The sequence below is a fragment of the Mustela nivalis genome (genome assembly GCF_964662115.1).
Source record: "Mustela nivalis genome assembly, chromosome: 14".
In the NCBI taxonomy this organism is placed as follows: domain Eukaryota; kingdom Metazoa; phylum Chordata; class Mammalia; order Carnivora; family Mustelidae; genus Mustela; species Mustela nivalis.
Genome location: NC_139033.1, coordinates 5,980,723 through 6,006,542, shown reverse-complemented (window position 1 = coordinate 6,006,542; position 25,820 = coordinate 5,980,723). Strand labels below are relative to the sequence as shown.

The 25,820-nt window shown below is 43.9% G+C and overlaps 2 protein-coding genes across 3 annotated transcripts in view; one reads left to right on the top strand and one right to left on the bottom strand.

The window, feature by feature from the left end:
* Positions 1 to 777: 777 nt before the first annotated feature.
* On the top strand, positions 778 to 5,850 carry PEBP1 (phosphatidylethanolamine binding protein 1). The gene is made up of 4 exons (XM_082699805.1): positions 778 to 1,063; positions 2,138 to 2,247; positions 2,958 to 3,058; positions 4,850 to 5,850. The coding sequence occupies exons 1-4, from the start codon at positions 929 to 931 to the stop codon at positions 5,065 to 5,067; spliced, it is 564 nt and encodes a 187-aa protein (XP_082555931.1). The 5' UTR covers positions 778 to 928; the 3' UTR covers positions 5,068 to 5,850.
* Positions 5,851 to 13,152: 7,302 nt separating this feature from the next.
* TAOK3 (TAO kinase 3) overlaps positions 13,153 to 25,820 on the bottom strand; it is a 184,140-nt gene continuing 171,472 nt past the window's right edge. For both annotated transcript variants that reach the window (XM_082699774.1, XM_082699775.1), the window contains exons 18-21: positions 23,650 to 23,889; positions 22,008 to 22,220; positions 15,803 to 15,985; positions 13,153 to 14,526 (exon numbers count right to left, since the gene is read on the bottom strand). In XM_082699774.1, coding sequence (XP_082555900.1) covers positions 14,365 to 14,526; positions 15,803 to 15,985; positions 22,008 to 22,220; positions 23,650 to 23,889 — 798 coding nt within the window. In that variant the 3' untranslated portion in view covers positions 13,153 to 14,364. The remainder of the gene's footprint in view (positions 14,527 to 15,802; positions 15,986 to 22,007; positions 22,221 to 23,649; positions 23,890 to 25,820) is intronic.

Here is a 25,820-nt window from a genome sequence, read left to right as displayed (position 1 = left end):
TGAGGTTTTTTTCCTCCGAATTATCTACAATGAACTTGTATTATCACTAAGAAAACAAAAGGATTTTTTAATTCCCTGGGCAGGGGCGGTTATCATTGTCAATGGCTGTCCTAAGGTCAAACAGGACAAGGACTATTAAATAGTACCTATTATATTTAGTAAAAAGAAAGCATTAGCGGCTCCCGTGGGAGCAGTTTTGGCAGAGGCAGAGCCCCTTGTCAGCAAAACAGGAATAATAATTATAGCTTAAAAATTTAATTTTCCAAAAAAAAAAAAAAATTACTTCCCCGGAATCTTGTTTGCACTAACTGGGGACAGAGAGATCAGATATATGTGCAAATACAGTTGTCCGTTGAGAAAAATGCTCAAAATTTCCACCGCACGTCCTCTCAAGCGGCAGTTAATCAAAACAGTGAGCATGCGCGAAAATACAGAGAGGGGAGGGCAATCAGGCTTGCTGTAAGAAGTGGGGGAAAGGCAGGGCCTTACCATTTCTGCATTTAGAAAGTAAAGGAAAGAATCATGCAAAATATTAAAAAAAAAAAGGAATAAGAAATGCAAAGCTAGCTTAATTGCATTTCTTGAAACAATGGTCTTGCAAACCGAGCCACAGTTCCCCGGAACTATGCAGCCCCACGGAGCCAGCACGCTCAGCGCAAAGAGACAGGCAAAAACTACTGCATTGATCTGGGAGCGCGAGACGCCCCGCGCTATTGGTTTTGACCAATTAGAGAGCAGGGTGGGCCTTGCCTGGCCTGTGATTGGAGGATCGGGGCGAGGCGGGGCTGCGGCTCCGACGCGTGCGCCTCCCCAGCCGCGGGTCCCGCGCCTCCTCTGGCCAGTTTGCAGACTGCTGGGAGTTGGCTCCGCTCGGCTGTTCCCAGTCTGCGGAGACTCTTCCCCGTTGTGTGCCCAGCTCGGCTCCGCAATGCCGGTGGACCTCAGCAAGTGGTCCGGGCCTTTGAGCCTGCAGGAAGTGGACGAGCGGCCGCAGCATCCGCTGCAGGTCAAATACACCGGGACAGAGATCGACGAGCTGGGCAAAGTGCTGACGCCCACCCAGGTACCCGAGGGCGTTGGGGTTGCAGCCGCTCCAGGCTTGGAGGCCGGCGGACAGGGGGAGGGTGCTCCGAGAGAAGGGGGTCGCGGGGCCCACGCCGCAGGCCCGCGGACACCTGCGGGCACCCGGACCCTGCACGTGGCGGGCGGGGCTCGGCCTGCAGGAGAAAGCGATCTACTTTCTAGCGGCTTCAAGGCGTAGGCTGGGGCCTAGGCCCAGAAACAACCTGGGCCGCGGGCCTGGGGGCGGGGGCCACCTCTTGGGCCCCAGACCTCTCCTAGGGTCTCAGGACTTTAGGCCCCAGTTTGGGGTGCAAAAGCCCCACCCGAGGGCATGTGACGCATTATGTAACCGGTGACCAGCATCGCCCAGGGATTCCTCCTTTTGTCTTAGCGCGCAAGAGCATGAAGCCGTGCAAAGGTAAGTGCGTTCTGCAGCTGGAAGGCTCGAGGGCAACGGCCGCGGCCTTGTTCTACCGTTCGCCCTGCGAGCTGATTGGGGCCTGGACACCGGAAGTGGCGGAATTGGAGTGCCCCGCACTTGGCAGTTGTTGGTCGTGAAGCTCCGGGGCAGTGGTGTGCATAAATTGCTCCGACAGTTTATTGTTGTGGATGTTTAGATACGGAGTGACCCTCTGGAAGCCTCTGTTTTCCCAGACTCACTGTCCAGTCCGGCCATTTTCTGTGCACAAAGTATCCAGTTAATTCAGATTCCACTTTAGCAGGCCCCAGCTAAGCTGCTGGTCACCAGATCTAGACACTCCACACCATATGAAGTTGTAGTTCAGAGGCCTCTGTCAGCTCCAGGGTGGAAATCCTGACCCCACGTCTTTCTGTTAAGAACATGCTAGGACACCAGTCCTACAGTGAGCTTTGGAGTAAAGTAAATAATGTGTATTAAACGTAAGCTCCTGGCTCTTAGCAGAGTCCATACACTTTAGCTTTTATTAATAATTTACTGTGTTTTACCTTTGAGGAACCTGAAATCAGAGAGTGTTGGCTTCTTCAGCATTTCTGACTTTTTTTTTCCCCCCATTTCTGACTTTTTTTTTAACAACGAAGTGGTTGCTTCCTACAGGTTAAGAACCGGCCCACCAGTATTGCGTGGGATGGCCTTGATTCTGGTAAACTCTACACCTTGGTCATGACAGATCCAGACGCTCCCAGCAGGAAGGACCCCAAGTACAGGCAAGTTGGGGAAAGATTGGCAACACTAGGTCATCCAGACAGGACCTGATGCTTCTGGCCCTGTGTACGTACGTCCCTTGCTGGACATGCTGTGCCAGGAGGACGGACACCCAGTTTGGGCTGCTCACACACACGCTTCAGCCAGAGTGTGCATTTCCTACCCCTTCAGTCCCTAGAGCAGGAGTCTAGAAACTACAGCTGAGAGCCCCATCTGCCTGACACCTGTTTTTGTATGGCCCCACGAGTAAGAATGGTTTTTACATTTTTAAATGACTGAAATTGAAAGAATCGTACTTTGTAACATGTGAAAATCACATGACATTCAGATTTCAGTGTTCATAAATGAAGTTTTGTCGGGACACAGCATGAGAACTTCCTTACGTCTTGTCTGTGGCTCCTTTCACGCACTAGCCGCAGAGTTGAATAGTGGCAGAGACCATGTGAACTACAAAGCCTAAAATGTTTTACTGCCTGGCCCTTTGCAGAAAAGTTTGCAGATAACTCCCGAGAGACTCAGAGGGTGGGAGGGAGGCACCGGGCCTCTCTTCTGCAGACCAGTGGGGTTTGTGCTGGCCAAGGAAGCAGGACTGTGTGTCTCCTTCATCGCCACAGCCTGGTCTGGAACATGTGCTTCATGCACATTCGCTGGCTGTGCTGTGACTGTGTGCTTAACTTCTGCATCGCTGACTGTTCTGTGTTCCTCGTCTCAGGGAGTGGCACCATTTTCTGGTGGTCAACATGAAGGGCAATGACATCAGCAGTGGCACAGTCCTCTCCGATTATGTCGGCTCTGGGCCTCCCAAGGGCACAGGTCAGTAAAGGCTGGTTTGTCAGGGAGGTGGGGGGCAGGCAGTGGGTGCACATTAGGATTGGCCCAAAGGGCTGCAAATTTTAGTCTGGGTTCCCCGAGATCCCTTAGCCTAGTGGAGCTTCCTGGCAGTGCAGTTCACCTCCGAGGCAGTTGCCTGCAGGAGACCTTGAGACCTGGAGTAGCAGTAGCATCAGGTGGCCAGAACCTTGGGTTCTGGTCAGGGGGATCCTCCGTTAGCTTTTTTGCCTCTCAGCTGCTAGGCCTTTCTATGCAGCGCAGTTGGTGAGAGGATTCCAAGGAAGCAGTGTTGCAGAAAGCTTGGAACAACTTCCTGGGGAGGTGGTGGGGGGTCGTGATTGGACACATTTAACACGGTCAGTTATATATTCAGTCTTTGCCCCGTGGGATCTTTGGGTTTCCAGTTCCCATGAAAGATCTCAGAAATGATCATAGGTTCCTAAATAAATATAAAAAATTGGCTTCTTCATTTCTTTATAGGTCCTTTTGAAAATCTAGGGTGGTATCATCTCGAAAAGATGTGGAAGGCTTTAAGAAGTATAGCGAAGATACACATGTTCTGCCTATAGAGGGGGAGAATACTGTATTGAAAATCTGAGTGGAATAAGCTCACAGTGGGAGGTGCACTGTTAATGCTTGTTGTGCATTACGGGATGCTTTCATTTGCTGGAACAAAGTAGTAGTCATGGGTAGACACGTTGTCAGGCCCTGTTAGTCTGAGCAGGTACAGGAAGGTCCCTGACAAGAACAGTTGGCCATAGACTTGTGCTTTATCTGTTAAGAGGAAGGTGAAGGTACATCTTTCCCAGGGATCTATTAAGTTCTCTAGGGCAGTTACACAATTAGGCACTTTAATTGTGGGATGTACACACATGAGAATAAAGCAGGTCTCTCAAGTAGGACCTGTGTTCTCATGAACAAAAAAAGCCTCCGCGGCTTTTTCCGCCCCCCTTTTGCTTTTAAAAAATATTCTTTTAGTATAATTTGTCTTTGATAAAATGCCTAAGTCATCATTGTTTTAGTCCACGGAAACTGACAGATGAAGGTGACCACAAAAGCGACTTAGAAAAGATGTTTTTCAGGGGCGCCTGGGTGGCTCAGTGGATTAAGCCGCTGCCTTCGGCTCAGGTCATGATCTCAGGGTCCTGGGATCGAGTCCTGCATCGGGCTCTCTGCTTAGCAGGAAGCCTGCTTCCCTCTCTCTCTCTCTCTGGCTGCCTCTCTGTCTGCTCGTGATTTCTCTGTCAAATAAATAAATCTTTAAAAAAAAAAAAGAAAGAAAAGATGTTTTTCAGCATCTTTGCTACTTAGTCGGTCAGAGTGAGTTTTACTGGGCACAGGTAGGGTAGGTTCTGAATCAACGAGCAAACACTGTTGCTTTGTGGAGTTCGCTTTCTAATGAGGAGACTAAACTGAAAAGACAAACTTTTAGAGAAGTCCCAAGTGAAAGGGGTATGGAGATGCGGGTGGTGGAAAATGACTAGCGGTCTGGGAGCCCGGAGAGGATGCGCGAAGGACAAAGGTGATGGGGTGAGCGAGGGCCTTCGAGGCTGTGAAGGTAGGTATGGACTTGACCCCAGTTGCAGTGGGAAGCCACTGGGGGATTGTCAGCAGGAGAGTGATCTGACTCCTTCCACCTCTGCGGGTCCTCAGTGCCCCTCTTGTAAACGGGGTGGCTGGGGCCCTCCAAGTTGGCATTTCCGTGAACACGGGGGCCGTCTCCATTCCCATGGCCTAGCTGTGTTACATCTTCCTTCCTGCCTCTCCCTCTAGGCCTTCACCGCTATGTCTGGCTGGTTTACGAGCAGAAGGGGCCACTGAAGTGTGACGAGCCCATCCTCAGCAACCGATCTGGAGACCACCGTGGCAAATTCAAAGTGGCATCTTTCCGCAAAAAGTACGAGCTTGGGCCCCCAGTGGCCGGCACGTGTTACCAGGCGGAATGGGATGACTATGTGCCCAAACTCTATGAGCAGCTCTCTGGGAAGTAGGGGAATGCCAGGAGATAGAGGCCATCCTGGAAACCTCAAGCAGTGTTCTCAAGTTCAGTGATGCATGTAGATTTCTCTGCTTCCCCGTTCCTATTCTCACAGGTGAGGCCTGAGCAGTCAGGTAGTGGTCTAGAGTGACCTTTCCTTCTGCCTGTCCTTTATAATTCTAGAGGGTCACACTGCCCATTTCAGTTTTGATCAAATTTGAACTCCATTTTGGGGGGTATTTTGGTACTGTGTTGGGGTCATCAAATTGTTATGGTAAGAATAGCAATCCAGAATTTCAAGAAGTAAAAATTGAGGTAAAAAGACCAGGTCTTTGGTAGTAGAGCAGAGTGTCATAGAATCTTTAAGGTAAAAAAAAAAAAAAAAAAAAAAAGATTGATTGCCTCTGCCTTTGTGAGCCTGAGTCCGGAACTGTGCATGATGGCACTTTTGGGTCGTGTTTTCATGGCTGTGTTTCTCACCAAGACAGCCGGAGGCTGGTGTGTGCACTAATCCCCAACGTGGTACATCTCAGACTGTTTACTAGGGGTCAGTGTTCTGCTCTGGCTCCTTGGAAGAGCAGTACTGGAACAAGCAGTAGGAAGAGTGGCTTTGTGGTTAAGGCACAGCAATCTAGACGCGCTGCAGGGTTGGGTGAAGGGTTGTCAGAAACCCCGAGGTCTGTGTCTGTTGAACTGGTCACTCTTTGTGGAAAAGCCGATCTGGAGTTGCGGAATATTGTGTTAATTCTGCTGTTTGCTTATAGTTGAATAAAAATAAAAACATTGTGTGGATGAACAAGGTCTCCAGATATTTTGCCCTTTTTGGGAATGGGGCCTCATAAATGTGGGAAGTCAAGAGATAACCTCAAAGGGTGAGTAGCCTCTTTCCCTGACTCGGACTTGATTCAGGGACCATAGAGAGGATCCTCACCTGTACACATGCCATCAAACTACAGCAGGAATAGCCATTCCAACTGGAGGGTTTGGGGGGAAAAAAAAATCACAAAGTTTTAGGCCAGCTCCTTTGCAGAAAAAGTACCTTTGCTTTTCACAAGTGGTCCTTTTCCATCTGAGCATGAAACCAGTGGGAAACCTCCCCATTGGGTGTTGTTGCGTGGAGAAACAATGACTTGGAACATGACTTAGAGAGGGTACACCTCTCCCTGTCCTGACCTACAGCCCATATAGAATCCACACCCAAAAGGCGCAAGGGTAGGTGGGGGAGATTACAGTTGACCCTTCAGCTGTATGGGGGATACAGCACTGACTGTCCTGTGCAGTTGAAAATCTGTATAACTTTTCATTCTTCCAAAACTTAATTGCTAATAACCTACTGTTGACTTGGAAGTCTTCCCAATAACACGTAATTAACCCGTGTTGTGTGTTACATGTATTATATGCTGTATTCTTACAATGAAGGAAGCTAGAGAAAAGGAAATGTTATTAAGGAAATGGTAAGGAAGAGAAAAGACATTTATAGCCCTGTACTGAAAAAACCCCACGTAAGTGGACCCCACGCAGTGGAAATTCCTGTTGTTCAAGGGTCAGCTGTACTTGCACACCCTTTGATGTACCAAAAAAGAAAGGAAAGGAGGTGTTTGAAGGATCCCATCACTGACCTGGTTTGTGTTGGAGAAGGGATCATGGTGGGGCCTGGCGGGTGCTAATTAAGCAAGGCTGGGTCTTTTCCCCACCTTTCATTGTAGTTGCTTCTCCGGAGACATTGTTGGAAATGTTGCTTTGTGTAATCCCTATGGGGGGCAGGGAGTGGTAGCAATTATTTTCTAATTTAAGGGTTTTAAAATTCAGTTTTTAAATAATTTGCAAAACAAAAGTTACATAAAGAAAACAACTACCCCACCGACTATTTTTTATTTTATTTTTATAATTTTTTTTTTTAAAGTAGGTTCCACACCCAACTTGAACTCAAGAGTTGCATATTCTGCCTTCTGAGCCAGCCAGATGCCCCCTACCCTGTTGCCTCTTTTTTTTTAAGGTTTTATTAGAGGGAGGGAGAGCACAAGCAGGGGGAGCAGCAGGCAGAGGAAGAAGCAGACTCTTCCCCAAGCAAGGAGCCTGATGTGGGACTCGATCTTGGAACCTTGAGATCAGGACTTGGGTTAAAGGCAGATGCTTAAGTGACTGAACCAACCAGGCGTCCTTACCCTGTTGACTTTAAATGAAGAAGCAATGCGTGCCTGTGGTTAGACAAGGTACACAGCCCAGGAACCGGTGCCTTCCACTTCAACTTTCCTGGGTTTTCAGCAGCGGTTTGAAAGAAGACAGGGCACCTGGGTGGCTCAGCCATTAAGCAGCTGCCTTTGACCCAAGTCATGATCCCAGGGTCCTGGGACTGAGCCCCACATCGGGCTCCCTGCTTGGCGGGAAGCCTGCTTCTCCCTCTGCCATCCCCTTTCCTGTGTTCCATCTCTCTCTCTCTCTCTCTCTGTCAAATAAATAAATAAATAAATAAAATCTTAAAAAAAAAAAAAGACACAAACATGAATATCCACATAAGCATACATCTGGCATAGATCAACATATTTTTTCCTTAAAAATTACGGTCTTGCTATACACTCCAGGTTTGCATAGCGTATCTTGAGTTAACAGGGCCCTACAATTCATATCATCATTTTGAACAAATACTCTATTTTCCGGGTGTTTCATAATTAACCAGTCTAGTCCCCTACTGTGATTAGATTATATATATACATGCTTCTGCAAAGTAATTTCCTGGAGTAAGATTCTAGCACTGAAATAATTAGGTCAAAGGGTATATACATCTTCAATCCTGATACTGACAAACCACCCTCCAAAAAGATCACATGGTCATATTCAAGTCCCTGGTTATGAAAGTATCTATCTCCCCATACCCTTAAGCAGTTTTCTCAAACTCTAAACATTCTGATAATTTGAAATTTATGTGTACTTAAAATCTTTCACTTTCTTTTTCTCTGAACTGTTTTCTTTGAGACTTGTCTGCTGACCACAGCACTTTGTCAATCATAGAGACTGGAAAATCAATGAGGAATTATAATGGTATGTTAGTTTTCTGGTCTAATATAGGCATAGACTCAAAAATGATGCAGAAAAAAGGTCAACAACTCAACCAGAAAAGGTGAAGTGTATACATAAGAAGTTCACACGAAAAGAATACATAGGAGACCTATATTAGAGGCATAGAGGCAAGGGGATAGCCTGTCTCACCTATTAAACTTGGAAGGTGAGGTGCCTGGGTGGCGTTAAGCCTCTGCCTTCTGCTCAGGTCATGATCTCAAGGTCTTGGGATCAAGCCTCACATTGGGCTTTTTGCTCAGCAGGAAGCCTGCTTCCCCCTCTGTCTCTACCTGCCTCTCTGCCTACTTGTGATCTCTGTCTGTCAAATAAATAAATAAAGTCTTAAAACAACAATAACAACAAAACTTGGAAGGTGAGGGGAATTTGCCCCAGGGCATCTAGTTGGGAAGTGGGTGATCCAGATTCCCAAGCTTATACATGGTGGTCCATGTCCTACATCCTCTCCTGGGTCTGGGAGCAAAAGACTTCTGTTCTTAAATTGCTGCTAAGTCAATGGCCTCAGCATCCACTTAAAACCTGTGAGCTGTTTGAGTTGCTCGGGGCTGTAGGCCAGATCCTTAAATGGCCCATGGATAGGCTCTGTATGATGTGACTCCCAACTGCCTCCAGCTTCCGGTGGTTGTCTGCTCATCAGGCCCCAAACTTGCCGGCTGCCTCTCAGTTCCCTGACAAGCCAGATTGGTCCTTTACAAATCCTGCCTGGAACCTTCCTATTCCACGTTCTCTGACCCTTTCTCCCTTAACTGACCTTCAGGGCATCCTGACGAGGCTGGATTCTCCTGCACCATTCCATTGTAGTATTAACCACTGTAATTTTAAAATCTGTAAACTTGTGTCATTTTTTTGTTTAAATGTTCATCTTCTCCCTTAGACTGGATCCTTATTGAAGTCAAGGACAAGCAGTGTCCTGCTCAGTATCTCCAGCACTGGACATAAGAAATCTAATGACCATCAATTGAATGAATCGTTGTAAAGAGGTTCTTAGGTTTAGGGAGTATAGACATCTTTATATCCATAGACCATACCATAAAAGTTCCTTCTCCCTTTCCCCAAATATATACTACTCACACACAACTAAGTTTTTACAGAGCTCTCTAAAGCCCATTCATCAGCTCCCTAATTCTGAAAGCTGGCGTTAGTCTAGTGTCCCCTCCATTCAGGAATCTGTATCTTTCAGATTATTATTTTTAAAGGTTTTGTTTGTTTTAGAGCGGGGCTTGCTGGCAAGGAGGGCAAAGGGAGAGGGAAAGAATCTCAAGCAGACTCTATGCTGAGTGCAGAGCCCCACGTGGGGCTCAATCTCACGACCCTGAGGTCATTACCCTGAGCTGAAACCAAGAGTTGGGACTGAGCCATCCAGGCACCCCTGTAATTAATTTTATTTAAAAGCTTAAAATTATATCTTCTTGACATCCCTTTATTCATAAATGTCTTTTATCTTTGATAATGCTCTTAGTTTTGAAGTCTATTTTATTTGATAGACCTCTTATGCCTATTTGCATGGCGCTTTTCTCCCCCATTTATTTACTTTGAATTTATTTGTCTTTATTTAGTTGGTCTCTTATAGGCAGCAAATAGTCCTTTTTAAAAACTCACTCTGTCTGTAAATATTTATGTAATTATCCCTATGGTGAATTTAGGTCTACCATTTTTTTCCAAAAGATTCTATTTCTTTATTTGAAAGAGATCACAAGTAGGTGGACGGGGCGGGGGGAAGCAGGCTCCCCACTGAGCAGAGAGCCCGATGCGGGCCTCGATCCCAGGACCCTGATATCATGACCTGAGACGAAGGCAGAGGCTTAACCCACTGAACCACTCAGGCACCCCTAGTTCTACCATTTTATGTTTTCTATTTGTTCCTCTTTTTCTTACCTTTTGGATTATTTGAATATCCAATTTATCTATTGGATTTTGGGCTATTACACCTCTTTTGTTTTTTTTTTTTTTTTGGTAATTACTCTAGGAGTTAGAATATACATAACTAATTTCTCAGAGTCTGCTTAGAATAAGAATGGTAAATTCTTCATGTAAAATGTAGAAACGTGGTAACCATATGGGTCCTTTAGCCCCCAACCTTTGTTATAGTTGTCATCTGGGTTGCATTTAGATACATCAAAACCCTCCCCAATGGTATAATTTTTGCTTTCAACGAATAATATACTTCAATATATTTTAAAGAATATAGAACCGGAAGAAGTTTTTTTTTTATATATATATTTATCTAGATATATACCATTTGTTGCTCTTTCTTCATTCCCAGAGATCCAAGTTTCCTTCTGGTATCATTTCCCTTCAATATGAGGAACTTCCTTTAGCATTTCTTGTAGAATAGTTCTCTGACAGTAACTTCTCTTAATTTTCCTTCATCTAAGGATGCTTTATTTCACCTCATTCCTCTGCATACATGGCTTTTCCGTAATCCACCTGCTCTTAGGTTTTTTGGTGTCCTCAAGTAGTTGCTTTTGCATTTGGTCTAGTTTTTAGCTGTAATCAGTGGGAAAGACTTATATGCTGCTAGGCCAAGCTAGAGAAAAAAAATGTATTTTTTATGTCATCATTTCCATGGCAAAATACATTACTAAATTAAAATCATAAGGGGATAGGCGTTCTTACATGGGCATGTTTCCAGATGCCCCAGGAAATGCTTTTTCAACAGATAATAATTACAGATGGTGATAATTTCAAGAAATAATTTTTTTTACTCAATTAGATACAACTGGTAAGTGTTCTCTGGTATTTCCTATGAATGTAATTGTCTCAGTTCCTGTGAACTCCTGGTAGTGCCCACCACTTGCATTGTCATGGCTTGTCTACCGTTGGTTAACTCAGTCCCTCGATTTACTTGTTTCAGTGGAGATTTAAACCATGAGCTCCATCAGAGTAGTGGCCCCATCCATCCTATTTACTCCTACACCTCCCTGGCACACAGTAGCTGCTCAATAAATATTTCTGGAATGAAGGAGCAAAAATATGCTGATCTTGGCACTTCAGATACCTCCTCACCCTTCCCTCTTTCCTTATAGCACTTAGAACCATGTAAATCATTGTTTATAATTATTGTGTCGTCATCTTCCTCCTACCCCTAGGGTAAGCTCCAGAAGGGGAAGGGTTTTTACTTAAGACATACGGATGCATCTTAAGCACCTGGCATTGCACCAGATTTAGAAGGTACCCACTGAGTGCATAGTTACAAATCAAACATAATCAGCCCTACCAACACATATGACAAACCTGCAACAATTCTTTCCTTTTTAAACTCAGGGGAGATTAGTATGTGCCAGAAGAATAAGGGACACAGGCTCTTGGCTGCTGTCCTAGTACCTCTTTTGAACCTGTTCTTTTGCTGCCATTCTGGTTTCTCTCTACTCTCACTGCCTCCTCACGCAGGTGCTAGGAATTGGAAGCCCATCTGTGGCAGGTGTTAGGAGCAGGGACACATGTTCCTCCTTTCTGGTAACTCTACCTTGGGGTACATCACTAACAAACTTGTGGACGGGGCACTTTCCTAAAGATCACTACCTATAACCTCACAGAAATAAGCCTTTTCACAAGCCAGCTAGATGTTTTCCACTACAGAGAGAAACGAAACAAACTACAGGAACGTTTTCTACCTTATTGATGATTTAATGTCATTCTGAGTGTGTGACCTATGCTTAGGAGTGTGGGTTCTGAAATCAGACCGATCTTGATTCAGACTTCACTGCCACCACCAACCCTGGTCTGAGCTTATTTCCTTGTCTGTAAAATGCTTAATGTAGTGTACCATCAAATGCTAAGCATAACCACGCAATATCTGTTTTCATGATCTGTTTCTCGTGGACATCTATGAGTATTCTTTCCAGTCCTTTCCAGTGTTATTTTCAGATGTACCTAACATATAAACTTCAGTGAACTAAGCTGCTTAGGAAACTTGATAATTATTTTGAGAATTATTCTGTTCGCATTTTATAATCTTTTGAGTGTATCTTCCTGCTTTAGTCTATCACAGTGAACGTGACTGGTCCTATTCCTATGATGACTGAACATTCTGTAAGATACAGGAATGATTTTTAGGTCATCATGTTAAAGATAAATTTTAAAGATAAATCTCCAGGACTTAGAACCCTAAAAATAGGAGATCTTACTGAAATTATCTTGACCCCCAAACCTGTCTTAGAAGTTACATATTTGGGGCACCTGGGTGGCTCAGTTGGTTAAGCGACTGCCTTTGGTTCAGGTCATGATCCTGGAGTCCTGGGATTAAGTCCCACATCGGGCTCCCTGCTTGGCAGCGAGTCTGCTTCTCCCGCTGACCTCTCTCCTCTCATGCTCTCTCTCTCTCAAATAAATAAATAAAATCTTTAAGAAAAAAAAAAAAGCTGGGACGCCTGGGTGGCTCAGTTGGTTAAGCAGCTGCCTTTGGCTCAGGTTATGATCCCAGCGTCCTGGGATCGAGTCCCACATCAGGCTCCTTGCTCCGCAGGGAGCCTGCTTCTCCCTCTGACTCTGCCTTCCACTCTGTCTGCCTGTGCTCGCTCTCGCTCGCTCTCTCTCTGACAAATAAATAAATAAAATCTTTAAAAAAAAAAAAGAAAAAAAAAGCTACATATTTTACTACCTCACTGTTATGCACATAAAATTATTCTAATAAAAGCAGAATATGAGGGGATCTGCTATACAGTGGGACCATTTCAAATACTTGGCCATAATCTCTCTTTAATAGCTTGCTTTTCTGTAGAGCGTGTAATGTCTTAGCTCTGCATGTGCCTATGACTGGCACACTGGTGTGTGTGCCCACGCAAGCACATGTGCCATTTTCTAAAGGGCAAACAGGTGCGACTGACCACTTCAAACAATGGGACGTTATCTTCAGCCCTGTAGAAGAACTTGCAAGACACAAATTTACCTGAAAATCTTGGACGGCTCTTCTGGGAGCACCCAGGGCTGTGGAGGATGGTATCTGGAGGGCAGGTCTCCCTCTGAGTTATGAGCTGGTGAACCTAGAAGGGAAACTTCCTGCTACAATAACACAGCAAGGCAATGTGATGAACACTTTTATTTACAAATATAATTAAAAGCTCTGACAGTTATCATGCTCTTCCTTGGAACCTGAAAAATGTTTTGTTTTGTTTTAAAGTGCATGCAAAAGAAGTAAAGCCTTTTTTTTTTCATCATTTTTTATTGTAAGAAAATACACAGTTTGAAAGTGTGAATAATGCAATATTTATGACCAAGATATGGGACTCAGGGAGGGGAAGGGGAATAAAGAAAAAGATCAAGATGATCTGATCGAGAGACAGTGTCGAACTCCAAATACTGAATTGGAAAAGGAGGGGGGTGGGGAGGAAGAGGAGGAGGAAGTAAAAAAATTTGATCAGAGAAACAGTTAAAATACAATATGAAAATAAGTAATACCTCTCCTTAAATTCCTTCTATACACAAAATACACGATTTGCCAAAGCCCAATTTGTGCTACTGGGATTCTGTGAGCTCCTTAAGTGTATTCACATCCTCTGCAACAGCAGAAAATGATTATGATACAATCAGAATATGCTGAAGACAAGTTAAACTCTTGCCAGCAGGTTCTTAAAAATCACAAGATCTCTTCACCCCACCCACCCCCCCATCCCCAAAAAAGTAATAATATGTCACCACTGATATGTACATCACAATTAGTTTCTGTAAAATGTATCAAATTTTCAATCTTTAATAAAACTTTGTTTTTTTTTATTCCTGATGAATAAATACCAAAAAAATAAAATAAAATAAAATAATGCAGCAGCTAGTTAAGGTGTAAGGCTGCGGATATTGTGTCTCTCTCCCCCTTGGCATTTATTATTATTATTTATTTGTTTGTTTGTTTTTTTTTGCTTCACTTTCACAGATTGGTGGTAATGAGTGATTGCTTAAAGCAATATACATCCACTTTTGTTGTTGTCCTTGGTTTATTGTTTTGTTAAAACTGTCTCCAAAGTTTTCACTGAAACATTTTGAATCACATCAATACTGTGACGTGTACTATGAATAGAAGAGATGGCCAGGTTTTGGCCAGCACTGAAAGTTGACACGGGGGGAGGAAGGGGCCCCTGATGGAGTAAGAATAAACAGGCACTAGTCCGACACGATGTCAGTAAGAGTAAGAGAGAGAGAGAGTGAGAGCAACGCCCGTTAAAATGGGGAATGTGGTTTTGCAGGGTCTGAATTTTTTTGTTTTCTTTTTTTTTTTTTTTGTAAATGGCAAAAAAATTTAATCTCATCTATAGTCCTCCTTAGGAAAATCTAATGTAACCAAATTCCCAAATCCCATTCTGAGGCTCTCCATGTCAAAAGTTTCAATCTCTCGCTCTTGCCTTTCCAATAGGTACTTTATTCTCTCGCTGCGTTCCTTCTGAAGGGCAGCCAGCTCTTCTTCAATCTGAAATAAGCACAATGAACAGTTCTTAATGGACAAGGTCTCCCTGCAGCCGCCCGCAAACACACACGGACACGTACATGCACACATACGACATACAAACACATGGGAACTCAGAGTAATCTAGGCTGGAAAAGGCTGGGACAATCCCGGGATCAATGTCCTGTATCTCATCCATATTTAAAATTTGCTCACAAGAATAAAAATGTTCGGGGCCCACCCGGGGGCTAGCACTACCATTCTAGCAAACCAAGCAGCTGGGCTGATCTAGGTCAGTGTCCTGTCTCAGCAGGAGATGGCTCAGGAGAAGCTAAAAGACACTCAAGCACAATTAGATTGTGCTGCTTTCCCATAGAGAGCCAGATGCCCCCTGGGTCATTAGCAATTTAGTTCTAGAACAGGAGTTGTAAAAATAGTCTCTTACGTTGGTCTCAGGGAAGTACCAGAAGAAAGTACAAATAACTGGTTAAGCAAATAAATGCTTAACGGCTTTGAGACACCTTATGAAATCTTTTCTACTTCATATTCTTCAGCAATATTTTTTTTTAAAGATTTTATTTATAATTTATTTGTCAGAGAGCTCACAAGTAGGCAGAGAGGCAGGCAGAGCGAGAGGGGGAAGCAGGCTCCCTGCTAAGTAGTGAGCCTGATGTGGGGCTCGATCCCAGGACCCTGCGATCATGACCTGAGCCAAAGGCAGAGGCTTAACCCACTGAGCTACCCAGGTGCCCCCTTCAGCAATATTTAAAGCAATGAATATTTCAGTTCTGATAACATTTATTATGCCTTTTTTAATAATATTTATTATTAGGGCAATATCAGACTCTTTTCATGCTAATTTTTAAAAAGAGCCCTGCTGGTGATTTCTTTTGGTGGAGAAATAACTGAAAATAAAAACCAAATCCGCATCTGGCTTCTTCAAACCATTTCGCAGCCACGGTGTCAGCTCATAGCACCTTCCACAAATGTCTTGTCAACTGCCCCGTCACCCATGCCATTCTTCTGGCTCTGAAGGTGTGAAGGGGTACTCTAGCAGAGTAATAGAGTTCAGACTGTGGGGTCAGATTTACGTGAGTAACTTAACCATTTGGAGCCTTAATGTTGTGCCTGTGGAATGGAGATTATACCTATTTCTCAGGGGTACTGGGAAGATAAAAGCATGAAATAAGTGAACAGTGCACAGTTTAAGTACACAGGCAGGTCTCCATAAATGGCGGTTCCCTAGGCCATGGTCCACCCTCCACCCAACTATATGGGACCCAGAGTAACACTCTCATACCTTCTGCTCAAGATGTGCTCTACGTAGAGACACCCTCTGCTCTAGCTTCTGGAGCTCACGTTCATGCTGTGCCTCTGTTTGCATCTTGATTTTGCTCTGGTAGGCATTGAGCAGCTCCATTTCCTGCTGGAGCTGTAGCCTCAAGGCCTGGCATTCTGCTTCTTGAGCCTCATCTAGCCGTAACTGCGGGCACAAAAGACACACACTGTCATTCATTCCTAGCTTACGGCACCTGGTGACTACTGGAAGAGGTTTCCTTGTTCGGACTGAAACAGGTCCCTCAGAAAAACAGGTGCCTTGGGTACATTCAGAGTTAGGAATCAAAATTAGTACATTCTGCCCCATGGGCTGCGAGGTTCTACAAACACATTCTTAAACATTCCTTCTTAAGAAAACAAAAACATTCTTAAGAAAAACTGGTTTTCCTAAAACCACACACACAGGAGTCAGGAAGGCTACATGCTCCAGTGATTAAGCCTGTGGGTTTTGGAGGCAGACTCCTGACCTTGAAATCTAGCTCCATGATTCACTCAGGTATGTCCCCTTGAGAAGTTACCCCCTCTAAGTCTCATTTTTTTTCCTCTCAAGAAAATAACCAGTCCTACTGTCTAAGATTGGTATGAGGATTAAATGGAAGAATTCATATGAAATCCTAGGCATAGTTCTAGATGCACACCAAGTGTTCAGTAAATAGTAGCTGTTAACATTATTTTGGCTTTGATTAACCATTTCCATATTTATGTATCCTTAACCCTCAAACTACCACACATTTAGGTATCCTTAGCTCTAAAAAAATGAGTCCAATCTCCATGACATTGAGGACTATCCCACAGTACAGTTATGCTCCTAGCAAGTAGTGCTGGTCCCTACAATTGACTACACAAGCTATCCTGCCGGCTAACCCACCTAAACTCAAGTGGCTCAAAATCTCTTCCTCACAGAGATCTTAAGGGGCATATTCTGGTTCGAAGTAGTGAAGTCCAGATTATAAAGCAGGCCAACAGAGCTCCCCTTGCTCTCTATAGCTCCTGGACTTTGTATCACATGCCACGCTGTTGGTTCTGTCTAAGGAATGGGCCAAGACAGCCCATCTTTCAATGAGCATAACTGAAGGTTTGGGGCCATTAATGGGACTATATTTTGTGGTTGATGATCCTCCTGCCCCAGGCCTGGTTTTGTCTAAAAACTTTTATCAGGCCCTCAGTTCAGCTGGGAACTAGGAGATTAGAATCCTTGAATTAGATAGTTCTGTCAACCCTGAATTTATCCATGTTTCCATACAGACACTTTTTCTCCATTTTATGCTCCCCCCCAATCCGTACAATTTGTGACAATTAACAATGTATCTCAATATCTTAAGAAACGTTTGGAACTATTACTAGAATAGTTTAAGAAAGTTATCTGCACAGTATATTCTTTAGTACTTTTGGAGGAATATATCACATGAACATGAAATAAATACCATAATCATATTTCCAAAGCATTTTCTAGTAATCAATCCTACCCAGTGTTCACTAAAATCCACTGAAAAGGATACCTCTTTTCTTATTTTCCCAATGAGAAATGAAGGGAGAAGAGACACAAGATAAAAAAGTCACTCCACGGCAGGAACAGCCTTACTGATAAATGCCACAGGGTTTACTGGCTCCCAATAAGACTTATTAATTCCCTCTTGATGTGGGAGCTTCCTTACCAATAAAGGGAATGAAAGCCTGTTCTTTTCTACTTGTCTTTGTTAATTGTTATGAGCTCTGGCCAAATGGGTGAGAGGCTCATCTTATAGGCAGCTTAGTCCATTGAAACATCTTTATCTTCTCTTTTTTCTGGCGTTTTATTATTAACGTCTATAACTATGGGATTTTGTACCAGCTCTGACCCTATAAAAGTGTGGTCTAGAAATCAGAGAGGACATTCCAGTATCCGGTATTCATCGCCCCAAAGTTGCACATATCAAATCCATTAAAATGTTTTATAGAAGTGTAGGTAAATATCACATCTGTTTCCGAAAGTGGGTTAACATAAAAGGATGTGATGGCAGCCGCATAATGTAGTATGGCCAGGCTTATGGGCTCTCCCCGAAATGGGGTCAAATCCCAGCTTCATCACTACTTAGTTAATTACCACTATGTGAGCCCCCAAGCCAGGAGTTGGCACATTATGGCCCAAGGGCCAAATCTGGCTTGCTGCCTATTTTTGTCAATAAGGTTTTATTGGAACACAGACGTGCTCATTCATTTACGTACCACCTAGGGCTGCTTTTGCATGACAACAGCGGAGTTGAGTAGTTGTGACGGCAACCCAGTGGTCCACAAAGCCTGCCCCTCTAAAGAAACAGTTTGCCAACTCCTGCTCTAAGCAAGTGGCTTTACTTCAATGAACCTCAATTTCCACGCAGGTAAGTTAGGGTTAAAACAGTAACGACTTCAAAGGTCAAGGAGGTTACACAAGATTGAAATAACATATCCAAAACAGTGGCTGGCTCATGATTAGAAGTCCCTAAAGGATAGTGGCATTAATCATAACTACTTTTAGGGGCGCCTGGGTGGCTCAGTGGGTTAAGCCGCTGCCTTCAGCTCAGGTCATGATCTCAGGGTCCTGGGATCAAGTCCCACATCAGGCTCTCTGCTCAGCAGGGGGCCTGCTTCCCTTCCTCTCTCTCTGCCTGCCTCTCTGCCTACTTGTGATCTCTCTCTGTCAAATAAATAAATAAAATCTTTAAAAAAAAATCATAACTACTTTTATCTTCTCCCTGCCTCAGGAGGAAGAGTATGTCTTTCCTTTTATTCAAAACCAATCCTGAATCTATATTCCTGATCCCATTCTGTCCATCCTACATAACGGGCATTCCCTGAGCACTTGCTGTGTACCAGGAATTGTTGCGGATGCTCATGCCGCAAAGATGAACAAGACAAAAACACTATCAGCCTTGGTGTCCCTACCAACTCTCTCCCCTCTCCTAACCCTTAACCTCTCCTTGAACTCCTCATTCCCATCCTAGCCCTTACTGATGTGGGAAGGGGTCTTTATCTTATGGGACTTCCAGCAGCATTTAATACCGTGGATCGCCCTTTCCTTCTTGAAATCACTCTCTAGCCTCCTGAGATACCATACCCTCTTGGGATTTTCCCCCTCCCTCCTCTCCTTTCCAGCTACTTCGTTTTTCCTCTAACTTCTCTTCCTAAGGAATCTCGTCTATTCCCAAGGCTACAACTACCATCTATACATGGATGATTCCCACTTCTTCACCTCTATTTCAGTCTTCTCTTCCGAGGCCCAGGCTAGCTTACCCAGTCTGCGAGGGACATCTTTGCCTGGATGGTTCCCAGGCCCCTCAAGCTCAGCATGACTATTAGCTCACCAGCGTTCCCTTCCATTACCCCCAAGCTGCTCCAGTTCTTTCTTTACCATGCAGGTAAGTGACACCATTATCCACTGTTTTGTTTAGACTAGAGACTGGGAGTCTACCTTAATCCCTCATGCTCCACATTTACTCTGTAACTAAATGCTTTCACTTCCACCTCCTGCCTATCAAATTTCATCACTTTCTCCTTCATCCCATCTGCCCCCTTCTGGTCTAGCCACCCCTTGCTCCTGCCCAGGTAAAAGCAGCAACTTTATACATGATCTCCTGAGATCCATCCGACCATCTCCCAGACCATTCTCCACCTGTCACCTGAGTGATCATTCAAAAATGCAAATCTGATGTCAGTTCCCCACACCGCCTTCAATGCTCTTCAATGGCTTCCCATTGCTTTTAGGATCAAGAGCAAAATCCTTAAGAAAGCTTACAAGCCCCTCCATGATCTGGTCCCTGTTTAACCCTCCAGTCTTATTCTCATTTGGTCTCTGTCTCGTTCTCTATATTCCAAACATAATGGACGCTGAGTTCATCAGAAGTGCCACTATTTCCCCTGTCTTTATCAATGCAGTTCTTTTGCCCAGAAGTGCTCTCTACTCCTCAGCTTAAATACTCCTTGTCTCTGAGAGGCCTTTCCTGACTCTCCACACCAGCCTACTCTCCTGGCCACACTCTGTTGGCACGCTCTACTTGCTCGGCCATTACATGGAGTAGACTTTCTCAATGCCATTTCCTCATTTTTCCATAAATTCCATGAAGACATGATCAATGACTATCTTATTCACCACAGTATCCTAGGATGCCTGGGGCACAGTAGGGCACTCAATGCTTACTGGATGGATGGATGAATGAATGAATGATTGAATGAATATATAGATTCCTACCCATGACCTCAGGTTTAAGAACACCTTTAAAGCCTTTCCCGAAAAACAGAAGTCTTCCTTCAATTGTCTCTTCCTCTAACTACAGTTCTTCTCCCTTCCTTCGCTGATGAGCAGTTGGGAAAAGGAATCTTGTTATGTTTCTACCTCACTTTATAGTGTATTGTAACATGCACTACGATGTCTTCCACTCTGACTGTCCACTGCTTGTCTGTGACAGTCACTGCACAAGTCTCCTGTGGGGTCCAGTTGGTCTCTCTGCTGCACTTGAAACGATCACCTAGAAGCTTCTGTTCTGGTGTCACTGACATACTCTCTCCAATTCCCCACCCGCATTAATAATTCATCTCCTTTGGTCTGCTTCTCCTCCACCCTCGTATGGTGGGGTCCACAGCTCCTGTTCTTAGTCCTCTTCTTAATAAAATCTCCTATCCCTAGGTCTCAGGCATTCCCAATAGCTACAACTTCCCCCATCTAACATGGATGTCTAGCTACTTGTCTCTTGAACTATAGATTTCCATCTCTGTACCTCTCTACCTGGATACCCACAAAGCTCAGGTTCAGTTAACATGCCTAAAACTTAGTCAATTTTCTGCCAGGCATCCAAGCTTACACTTCCTTCAATTTTTTTTTTTTTTTTAAAACCTCGGTAAAATGATGACTATTCCACTGTTATCAAGCCTACCTCCCAAATTGGTCATGGAGCTCAACCTCTTCTAACTCCTAAATATTTCTCAAATCCTTCTTCCTCCTCACCATCTCTAGGAGGATGTTCTCAGTTCAGGGTTTCCTTACTTTTTTCCTGGCCTACAGTAGTTTCCTAACAGGTCTCTTCACCTACAGTTGTTAAATTACTGGTATCTTTCTAGATCACAAATCTGATCTTGTCACTTTCCTTTTTAAAATGGGCTTCAGCAGATCCCCATTTGTTTACAGAAAGATGTGCAAACTCCTGACTTTTGAGGGGCTGATCCCCAACTATCCACCTGCTTCCCTTTATATTCCTGTCGTATCAACCACTCATTCCTTAAACATACTGTCCTCTTTCAGGCCTTGTATCTTTGCATTTGCTGTGTCCTCTCTGCTGGGAATAACTTTTTCTTCTTCTACCTGTCTGACAAAGTATTACCCTTTAAGACTCATCTCCTTGTGAAAGCTTCACTGGTAAGCTCCCATCTCTGGGTTACCAAGACCTTTATGACCTCTCCAATTGGGGCTCCCATAAATCCTCCTTGAACTTTGGACTCACACCAAAGTTCTTTTGGACCCCAAATGCACACTTTCCATCTTTTGGACCTTTGCCCATGTAGGTCCCTTTCCATGGAGGCTGTTTACTTCAGTACATTCCTTCAAGCTTCTTGGCTCTTGCTGGGAAGCTTTCCCTACAGCAGAGTAGATGTTCTTACTTATCCTCCCACAGAGCCCCCCCACCCTGCACCCCCCCCACTTCAAAGCATTTATTATGCCTTTTTAAATTGCTTAATTCTCTGACTTCCTTGCTTGACTAACGAGAAGTGTGAAGACAGGGATCAACTGTTGTCTCCCTAGCTTATTACTCTAGCTCTGAGCCCAGCAGAGTGCTGAACGCAGACACTTAGTAAAAGTTTATTGAATGAATGGGTCTGTGGGTCTTATTCATTTGTGCCTGATATTAGTTGCACCATCTTTGATACATGAAAACACGGTATTATATGCGGTATCTATTGTATCTTGCCCTCAAAGTCCCTATGTGCCACAGGTCTGATTGAGCATGTGAATCCTTGAGTTCCATCTTATAAGACACACTCCAGCAAGTATCCACATTGGCTTGGCTTTATTCAGCGTCGTCACTTCCTCAGTTCTTTGGGCAGAAAAACACCAGTATCCTAAATTTGAGCAAGAATCATCTTGGGAACAACAGGCTGGATCTTGAATTTTCTTGATTCCCAAAGCTCTTGAAGCTGTGGCACTGAACCTAACCACTTACCGCTTGAGAGGCCATCATTTCATTTATACTCTGTTCATACTGCTCTGCCAAAATGGCAAGTTTTCTTGTCTGCTCATCTTTCAGTGTCTTTAAGATTGTTTTGTGCTCATTCTTTGGAGTAACTTCCAACTGGTGATTCTTGAGTGCTTTATACTGTTTGGTCTGTACTTTGCAAGTGTCCTGAAACTGTTTTTTAATTTGCATTTCCATGGCCTGTGTAGAAAAAGGGACAAAAGGAGAATAAAGACACGTTAGTAAATGCAGAAAACCTTCCATTCTAACAGCAGGATACAGGTGCTGGGACCAGTTGTCTTTTGGTGCAGTGACCCACATTACTAGTCAGCAATCATGAAAATAATACAGACAAGAGTTAACTACCAACACTGTTGGTCTTACATTAAATGAATGGAAGTAATTTTGACTTTACCAATGGATTTTTAAAAATGAATTATTACAAGGGGATCACAGCTCTAAGCAGATTGTAGGGTACTATGAAGCTTCATTTGTTAAAGGTCGTTCATTATTTTAATGGCTTCTTAGTCAAAATCTTCAGTGTCTTCCATTGGTTATTAATTTCCCTGCATTTTGTTTTGTTTATCTCCCTCCCCACCTATGTTTCCAAATGAGAAAGGGGATGGTGACACATAAGCTGGCTCCCACAGCTCTGCGTTTCTTTGACAAATCAACAAAGGAGAGCATCTGGATAATATCTCACATCATAACCTATTTCCCCTGGATTTCAGCATAAGTGGACAGGGAAAAGTGATTTTGGATTTCTTCTCCCATGAAGGCATTATGCTTTCATGTACCAATACCAAATATGCATTTTGGCAAGGAGGAGGTGGGCTATATTATTTAAGTCCAGAAGGCACTCATCAGGTTGCTTCAGAGTTACACGTGCATTTCATAAACGCTTGGAGTTGTGATGACAGATCACTCATCATACAGGTTAGGATTTGGCCAGACAGGAACATGGCCAGCGCATTTGAGGTTGGCCTCAAATCTCTGTTAACAATGACAACAACCCCCTTGACACACAGCAATGGCTTAGTCCATAGAGCTTGTGAATTAGCAGTCAGCTAAAATTATCTGGAGGCAGTGAGGGCCAAAGGGATTCCAAATCTCTAGTGCAAGGATAATAAATGTCTGGCACATGTAGATTCACTCCTGATTCCCATGCCCATGACAGACGTCACTAATAAACCATACTCTTTCCTACTAAGCCTGCATGTGGCTTTAGTCTTTCTCAATATAGCGGCACTCAAAGTAGTTACTACCCATACTCTAGCACAACAGATGAAATTTATCTGCTGTATATCTGCTAGGTAACTTTTTTATTCCTTGGGATTGGAACTTAGGGCTGCGGTTTGTCCATCAATTACAGCTCTAAAGAGGTCAGGTTATGAAGGGGTCAGAGAAACTGCATGATGGTTTCCAAAGTAGCATCTGTTCAGGAGTTTGTTACATACGGACTCTTGGGCTTCAGTGTGGAGACTCTGATTCAATAGGTGTGGGGCCCCAAAACTTGTAATTTTGAAGGGTTGCCCCGGAGAATCTGACAGTCATCCAGAGGCAGGAACTACTAAGTCAGTCTAACTGCATCCCGGAGCACAAATAAGGGAATACTTTGATTTCCTCTTACCTTTAAGTTTTTTGGCTGTTGCCGAAGTTCCATGACATGCTTCCTGTGCAGTTCCCTTTCCCGCCTCTTATTGTACTCCAGCTGGTTTTCCAGTTCGGTCTGGTGCTGTAGACGGATCAGGTCCATGCGCAGCTTCTGTAACGTGTGCAGCTGCCTGTACTCGAGCTCTCGGGTGGACTCGTCGTGTCGGATCAGCATGGCGTGCTCCATCTCCTTCTGGGTCCTCTTTTTATTTAGTTCCTGCATTCAGGAACAAGACACAAATGGAGAGAGGTGACTGCAGGTGAACTGGAAGGAATGCATGACAGGGTAAGGGATGGCAAGGGGGGCACGACTAACTGTCTCTTAATTAAACCCATTAGTGTTTAGCAGCATGATTTAATGAGATTGGATTAGCAATCCCTGGAGGTTTAGGTTCTGTTTCTGGGCCCATCACTTACCAGGTGGGCAAGTATACCATCTGTAAAATGGGATTTTGCAGCCATCCCGCAACTACACTATCTACAGAATGGGATTAATTCTAACTGACCCCATCTTCTTTCTTTTTTTTTAATAATTTTTTAAAGGTTTTATATATTCATTTAATGGGGAGAGTACAAGCAGGGAGAGCAGCAGGCAGAGTGGGAGGGAGAAGCAAGCTCTCTGCTGAGCCAGAAGCCAGATGTGGGACTCGATCCCAGGACCCTGGGATCACGACTTGAGACAAAGGCAGGCAGTTACTTAACAAACTGGGCCACCCAGGCATCCCTAACCTACCCCTTCTTACCTCTTAGAGATGTTGTGAACCCTGTTTAGGTAAGGTCTTATGCACAGGTGTAAATAAATGTTTCTTCAGTTAAGCCAGGGGTTCTCAATATGGGCTGCATTAAAATCACGTGAGGAGAATTTAAAGACAAGATACCCGAATCCTACAACCTGAAGCTCTGATAACTGTTGGGGGGGGGCGGTGGTCGGGGAAGGGGGATGCACTGACATCACTATTTTTAAGAGTTCTTCAGGTGAATAGAACACATAGAGTCAGAGTTGAAAATCATTGACTTAAACTGGCAATGTCTGCAATGTTTGTGGTTTTCTGGAAAAAACCCTGTTTTTGCATGATTGAGAAGTAGGATAACGAACTGCTTTTTAAAATCTCAGAGTAAGGGAAGGCTGGGAAAAAGCAGATGTACTCTCTCCCCTTTCATTTTTTTCCATTCTAGATAAAATCATTCTGTTCTTTCCAGTTCTACTCATGTCTTTCCTTTCTTTCTCTTTCTGTCTTTAAGGGAGGAAAGAAAAAAAAAATAGAAAAAAAATAAAGGTAGTTGAGTGAAATTTTTTCACTTACCAGTTCAAGAATATTTCCTAAATTGCACCATATCCAAGATCTGAACCATGTGCTCTGGGTACATAAAAATGTTTACTCAGCCATGATTCTGTTCTCAACCTGCTAACGCTCTACTAGGGGACTATACTACATATTTATTGAGGTACTATATGCTCGGCTCACAGCTGACTCAATCAATTTATTTTCCCTCCTGGGAATTTGGAATTGGGATTCAGAGACAGTTAATCTCTATGTGAGGCTGGAACTGAGGGGCATATAAAAACTACAAATGTGACAGTCATCCACTGCTAAATGAGTAGGCTGAGGGTTAGAGAAAGCTGGGCTTCAGAACAAGGATGAAAAAGGGAGAAGGCAGACATGCAGGGAGTATGCTGATGCCTACGTTCATAACTGGTTGTAAGCTCTCCTGTAGGTCCAGCGGTATTATTGCTATTGGGTTTTGTGAAATATTCCCCTATGTCTGTAGTAAATTCCCTGGTTTTGGCTTAAACTAGCTCAGATAAATTTCAGTAATGTGTAAACAAAAGAACCTTAATTAACCCAGGCAAGTCAGTTATAGATGTAAATTTAAAAAAAAGAAAGAACAAGGCTGAAAGTGGTCAGTGCCATCAAAGAGGTAAACATTTATGCTGTTAGATTTCTGAAAAGGGTGGTATTACTACTAGTTAATGTCAAGGAAAGGGGTGCCTGGGTGGCTCAGTCCATTAAGTGTGTGTCTTTAGTTCAGGTCATGATCTTGGGGTCCTGGGATTGAGCCCCACGTCGGACTGCCTGCTCAGTGGGGGGTCTGCTTCCTGCTTCTTCCTTTCCTTCTTCCTCTCCCCCCAGCTCATGTTCTCTCTCT

Excerpts from the sequence above, each read along its gene's own strand:
- PEBP1 (XM_082699805.1), top strand. The coding sequence starts at position 929 with ATGCCGGTGGACCTCAGCAAGTGGTCCGGGCCTTTGAGCCTGCAGGAA. Across the intron at positions 2,248-2,957 it reads AGGAAGGACCCCAAGTACAG|GGAGTGGCACCATTTTCTGG; the intron begins GCAAGTTGGGGA and ends TCCTCGTCTCAG. Across the intron at positions 3,059-4,849 it reads TGGGCCTCCCAAGGGCACAG|GCCTTCACCGCTATGTCTGG; the intron begins GTCAGTAAAGGC and ends CTCTCCCTCTAG.